General features: G+C 40.8%; 1 protein-coding gene across 1 annotated transcript; it reads right to left on the bottom strand.

Annotated features, from left to right (window-relative positions):
• Positions 1-207: 207 nt before the first annotated feature.
• Positions 208-5,394, bottom strand: ap3m1 (adaptor related protein complex 3 subunit mu 1). Its single transcript, XM_075478189.1, has 9 exons — positions 5,215-5,394; positions 4,558-4,835; positions 3,345-3,516; positions 3,112-3,249; positions 2,921-3,006; positions 2,678-2,811; positions 2,209-2,416; positions 1,751-1,895; positions 208-1,197 (listed from the first exon to the last, which is right to left on the bottom strand). The coding sequence occupies exons 2-9, from the start codon at positions 4,828-4,830 to the stop codon at positions 1,097-1,099; spliced, it is 1,257 nt and encodes a 418-aa protein (XP_075334304.1). The 5' UTR covers positions 4,831-4,835; positions 5,215-5,394; the 3' UTR covers positions 208-1,096.
• Positions 5,395-6,096: the final 702 nt, after the last annotated feature.

The raw sequence follows: 6,096 nt of genomic DNA, 5'->3' as shown, positions 1-6,096 counted from the left end.
GAAAGCTATAGCTTGTGGCACTCTCTCCAAAGGTATCATTGCAAGCGCAATGTCTGCACAAACATTTTGTGGTAATCCATCCAGTACACTTCAAGAAATGTCACTCTAAACTACAACCTCAAGGTGGTGCTGGAGAAACATTGATTTGGGATATTTTGAAATCTATTTGTAGCAAATATGCTTCTATGAGAAAAAATAAAACACACACACGTTTTCAAAGCTTTTATAAGACATCTTATAAACTGGCATATTGCTTCAACTTCATATGAGAGCTTTAAGTAGTATTTTTCATGGGGACAATTGATTGTGCAAACGCTGAGTAAAGAAGTTGCATTCAGAATTATGTGAGGCTCTTAAAGATGTCAGCGTGCTTTTTACGCAGCTGTTCCCAACAACCTGCCTGAATTACTAATTTGTAACTACACCATTGCTATGTCAAACTACACTATGTACCTTGAATAAGAGATATGTTTAAAGAGAACGTCCTTCACATTTTCTAAACATGCAGTTTGTGCTGTAGTGTGTGCTATACAGAGCACCAAGGCCACATTTACACGGTGAATATGCGCAAAAATATCTGCACTGCAACTAAATTGGATTTTTTAAAAATAAACACATTTATACGTATAAAAATGTCTTTCTCGTGTAAAAAGTTCCTCAAAGGCGTGTCTGCTAACTCTCAAGCAATGTGCAGGCAGTATTGTTCAGGTGTGGTGGTGTAGTGAAGAGCAAGGCGATGAGCTGAAAGCCAAAATATTCAAATCACGCAGCACTCAGAAGGTGTTAGGTAAAGAAAACAAAGTAATGCAAATGGTAAGAAATGATCCATACAAACTAGCTCATGTAAACTGGATAGAAACTAATAGCACTTCAGCAAGGTCACATTGATTATTAAGGCTTCCCTTTATAGGCCACAAAACCATCCAATTACATTTATGTAATGCCAAACACATAATAAATAGCTGTTAGAGTGCAGAAGTGTTCATTAATAGCAATGCTGACGTGGATATTTAAGACTTATTGGAGAGCTGACATGACAGCGTGTTAACCTCGCCCCTTTTTTTGGCACCTTGTTTCGTTGATCATTGACCATTTCTCAGGTCCGCACTTGGAACTTTCCCGCTTTAGTCAAATATTTGACCCCTTTAAAAGGTTTGTACTTCTCTCCGTACATGTCGAGACGACTCACTTTAAGACCTGCACAGAGGGGAGAGGGGGAAAGTGAGGAGACTGGAAACACAAATCAAATCTGCAATGTGAAATCCTACACTGGGTTACCGCTGCCTCAACCTTTAACATTCACAACAACAAAAGGCGCAGGGAAATAACAAGGCTGAGTGAAGCGGCGAGCGAACCGTTCTTGAACTCCAAACTTGTCTGAGCTGCAAATGTAAACTCCCTTTTAGGCCTTTATGAAGGCACAAAAAGCCATTTCCTCACATCAAAACTACCAATTTTGCCTGAACAATTCACAAATCTCTCAGTGATAATTATATTGTCACACCATGAAATGTTTTCCCTTACTCTACATCTCTGGCCTCACTGGATATGCACAAATAAGATAGAGCCCTGCCACCATCTTCATGCTGACTTCAACTGCTCACCCTCCACTCTCTTCACTTCTTGGATTGACGATCTACATACCTCTACTAAGACTTCTCTACAAAAACACCAAATTGATGTGTTGACAAGCTTAAAAACTTGAATTTTGTTGGAGAGGGTCTTCAAAAGGTAATGAAGTGAGGATTACCCGATATAGCCAGCTGCTGTATCTTCAGATCGATGTTGAGTGAGGGGTTATCTTCAGGTTTAGGGACTCCGACCTGCACACTCAGACTGCCTCGCAAGTTAGGGAGCTTCTGGAGGTTGAGTTTCCCGATGTCCCAAACCAGCAACTATCAAAACAGATGTTCTCGAAGTGAGGCCAATGAACAATTGTGGCTTTTTGTTTCTAAATCACCAGCTCTAATGAAAAATACCTCAAATACCTCTGCGCTGCAGAGCCACTGAGGCCTCACATAACTACATACACAAGAATTTAAAATTACAATAGCTGCCCATTTACCATGTAGGAGGAAGGGTGAATAAGAACAAAATGACAAAAACTGAGTAGTATGATGAACAGTGACTGGATATAAAAGTCCATTCTAATATTTTCTTTAGCACAGTGAATTACTACTTAGGAGGCCCTTGTCAGTGGTTGGTTACCTTGGTTGTGAGGTCATAAGTGTAGTTTCCCTGTGTGGCTGTGAGATTGACACTGACAACAGATTTTGGCATGTGGATAGTGACCATCAAGCCCTCCACTGTCTTCCCCATGGTCTGCTTGGGTCCAATGGTGATGTCCAGACGACCGCAGGATCCTGTCTCTAAGAAGCTGATGTTCTGCTTCACATACACCGGAATGGCTACGAGACTGAGAAAGGAAACGAACACAGAGATGGCCTAAAGTGGAAGATGGTAACGAGGCTGGACAGTTCTTTTCACTTGCAAGAAATAAGTCTGTCATCCGATTCTTCTCTGCTGAGATGAAAAAAATGTATATAAAAAAAAAAGAGAAAGATGTTCTTGTTGCTCGTGACCAGAAAGGAAATTAAGGACTGGCTACAATGTGAATATTTACAGAATCTTATTCCATTTAGGTGTGAAATAAGATACGGAGCAAAGTGATGCTTACTTTTGTGAGCTAACATGATACGACATGAGAGTGAAGTTTCCATCAGGCGGGATGAAGGACAGGACCCGCTCCGCCTCCCAGCGCTTAAACCGCACACACGGGTGGAAACTCACGTCATCGAGGAGACGCGGATTCTGTTATCAACATCGACAACTGTGACTGAATTGTAGACTCGGACAAACATACAAGCTGACTAACAATGCACATACAGAAAACCACAGAGCCAAAGGAAATTGAACCCACCATGAAGGACAGCGTGAGATCAGGCATCCCAGTAAGCCTCACGCAGGCTTCAATCACACCCTGGATTTCTGCAAATACTGTCGTACCTGAGAAGACACAATTCCACTGAGGTGACCGAACAGAAAAGAACATTTGTAACAGGAATGAATATTCTCCTCATCTATGATAATTAAACATGTTGTTCTCTGTACCCGATTTGTCCAGAATGGCATCAATTTCCTCTATCACATCAAAATATGCCTCATTATTAGTGTACTTCACACCAGCCCGCCTCCATGGAATATTAGACAGTTGACCTGTAGGTAATGTGTCTCCAACATTACTACCTCCTGAAAGACACACAAAACCCAGTCAATATACGCTAAACTTTGGTATAGAGGTAAGTAGCCAGCAGTTCATGCAGCTCAGGCTGACCTCAGTTTACCTGTGAGCGTATTGACGACTGAGCGCAAGATGGTGGGAGGCCTTATCATCTCCTTGAGGACATTGGACTCTGTTGCCAGCGGAAAGCCGTTGTCCAGCATCTCCTCCAGCAGCTCGTAAACAATCACCACGTTGTCCTTGATCACACCTTCTGAACATTCTCCAAAGTAATCCTGTTGCCAGAAATGCCAGAGACACAGAAAATATGTATTCTTGCCTGTTTGGATTTTTTTTTTTTTTTTTTATCTTTAATTTAAGAATTTAGCATCTTATATTGGTTGTGTTCAATGATCTGTGAACAGTATAAGCAACATACTAAATGTTTTCTGTTTTTGGACTAACTTTACAATTCTATTCTAATTTTTATGCTCTGCTAAGAAAATTGGTCAATATTTGCATCAATTGATCAATTAATTGATCAAACCACAACTCTGGAATGTTTCTGTTTGCATGCTGTTGCTAAGTAGCTCCTCCATTATCTTAGTGCACTGCAGATTACACCACAGAAGCCCTATAAAAATGTTTCAAATTACTATTTGGTCACGTTACGCAGAACAGTCCTTACAAAAGGAAAAAGCGCTACTCTAAATATCTGCTTGAAATCACAGACATTATTCCTTTGACCAATATTAGACTGTTTGTAATATGTCTGTTTCATTGTCTTTTCTTGCTGGCAAAGTGTGAGTGTGCTTGTTTTTGCTACTTGATATGGACCTTTTCCAATATATCCCCAACTTTTCTGGGGGCAAATAGTCCTCCTGAGAACCAAAGCCTGGTCCTAATGAAGCATAACAAAATTTCCAACACTGACCCTGTTAGGGAGTTCTAACTCTCTCAATGCCCGCCTCCCCAACTTGTGAAATGAGGTGAGGTTTAGGGTTAGGTATTAACTGGTAATGGCTGCCAGTTTGTGTTAGGCTATCCAAAGTGAATGGAAGTCGATGCAAAGCCCTAATAAGGAGTACTGCGCAAGCTTGAGAGTGTGTGTGTGTGTGTGTGTGTGTGTGTGTGTGTTAGATTCTTATTTGAATGTGTGTAGCCTATGACGCTGGATATGACAGAATTGTAACACAAGGTGAGGAACATCTCTTCATTAATTTTGCCCTCAAGATTTTCCGCAAACTTGGTCCACTTTTAATCATGGTGCATGTGTTGTCTTAGAGAAAACGGGGGAAAACAATAAAGACTGCATTTTAAACCAGTTTAAACCTCACCTGGACTGTATCTGCCACTCTGTGCAGGAACTCAATGACAAAGAGTGGGGGGACTTCAGTCTGGATGACAGAGAGGAAGAAGAGCTTTCCCCTGTAAATGCTGATGAGATAGTGGTGTGGGGTCTGCAGCACAGGGGGCACATTCTCATTGTCCACCGCTTTCTCCTTCGCCTCAAAAAAGTAATCGCACACACTCCGGCTGATGACACTCTTCCAGTGTTTCTCCAGGAAGATGTCTCCCGTGTGATTAATCAGGAACAGGCTGTGGATCATCTCAGCTGCAACAGTGAGGTTATTGTTGTTGTTGTTAGTGGTCTGCTTAATGAGTGACACACTGAGACCACATCAGCTGTTCTACCAGCACAACTCCCATTCTTTAACTTTTATTGTGCCCCAAATCAAAACAATGAAACCAATGTAAATATCAAGCCGTGCCACTGGCTGGTAATATTTACCTCCTGCCAATCTGCTAAACTAACTTTAAACTCAGGTAACTTCACCGGCTGTTTAGCAATCTGCCAGAAGAATTCTCGCACATCTTCACAAACTTATGATAACAATACAAGAATCTCAAAACCTCGAGGTGTTACAGTCGCACGAAAACTCTTAAGCAAACCATAACATGAACAAATATTGACAACTTATTTAAACTTTTACCTGCTTTCTCCAGTTGACTGTGCCAAAATTATTACTAGGTGCCAATATGGCAGAACTGCCCGAGTCGCTGAGGAGACGCCTGCAGATTTTTGCAGACGTCAACGCAATGAAGTCACCAGTAAACGTCGTCACCGCATGAGAGTGGAGCCCGCGTGCGATGGGTGAAGTGTTGGGATATATTTAGAGCACATTAAAGCTTTAGTAACTCTGTCATCGACCCGACTGACAATTTCAAATCAAAGTTTCAGTCTTTTAAATCAGGCAGTGTGCGCGGGCAGCTACATTTTTCAGCGTCTTGTGGTCTTTGGGTTATCATACCCTAAGTAAAGCCTTACAGGTGCTCTCGATGGGCCTTTCTATCTAGCAAAACAAATATTTTACTGGCGTGGCAAATATATAGATCCAACAGTATACTTTATTATATTTGGGGAGTTACATTTTTCTTTATGTTTTTTGTGTTTCTTAAACTTCTAAAAAAAAAAAAAAAATTACAACTAAAGCTGATTACAACACCCCCTACAACCCCTAACCCTACTGACCTGTCCTGCTCAATGACCCCCCCCCCCCTAATCCTAATAGATGGAAAGGTATTGACCGACTTGCAAATCATTTAAGTAAACATTTGAGTGGAAATGTTTCACATGATGTCAAATGATAAAACTGAGAAACGATCATTTTCAAAAACAAAAAAAAATGTTGTCTGAAGTTGTCTAAATAATAGCATACATTACCTCCAAAACTGCAATGCACGATTTAGCTTCACTGATGACTTCACACTGATATCCAAGCCATGTACACTCATTCACCCTCACATATGTTGACTTTAACCTCTTTTTCTTTTGAATCATTTCTAAATTTGACTATTTTTGATTTACATATCAT

The sequence above is a fragment of the Odontesthes bonariensis genome, chromosome 2 (assembly GCF_027942865.1).
Source record: "Odontesthes bonariensis isolate fOdoBon6 chromosome 2, fOdoBon6.hap1, whole genome shotgun sequence".
Lineage (NCBI taxonomy): Eukaryota > Metazoa > Chordata > Actinopteri > Atheriniformes > Atherinopsidae > Odontesthes > Odontesthes bonariensis.
Note: the sequence above shows the minus strand (reverse complement) of the source record. Positions and strands in the feature narration are given on the sequence as shown.

What these genes read in the sequence shown, in the direction of transcription:
- ap3m1 (XM_075478189.1), bottom strand. Translation starts at nt 4,830, where the DNA reads ATGATCCACAGCCTGTTCCTGATTAATCACACGGGAGACATCTTCCTG. An exon ending in GAGTGGCAGATACAGTCCAG is followed by an intron (nt 3,517 to 4,557) that starts GTGAGGTTTAAA and finishes TTCTGGCAACAG; the next exon opens with GATTACTTTGGAGAATGTTC. An exon ending in TGCCATTCTGGACAAATCGG is followed by an intron (nt 3,007 to 3,111) that starts GTACAGAGAACA and finishes GTGTCTTCTCAG; the next exon opens with GTACGACAGTATTTGCAGAA.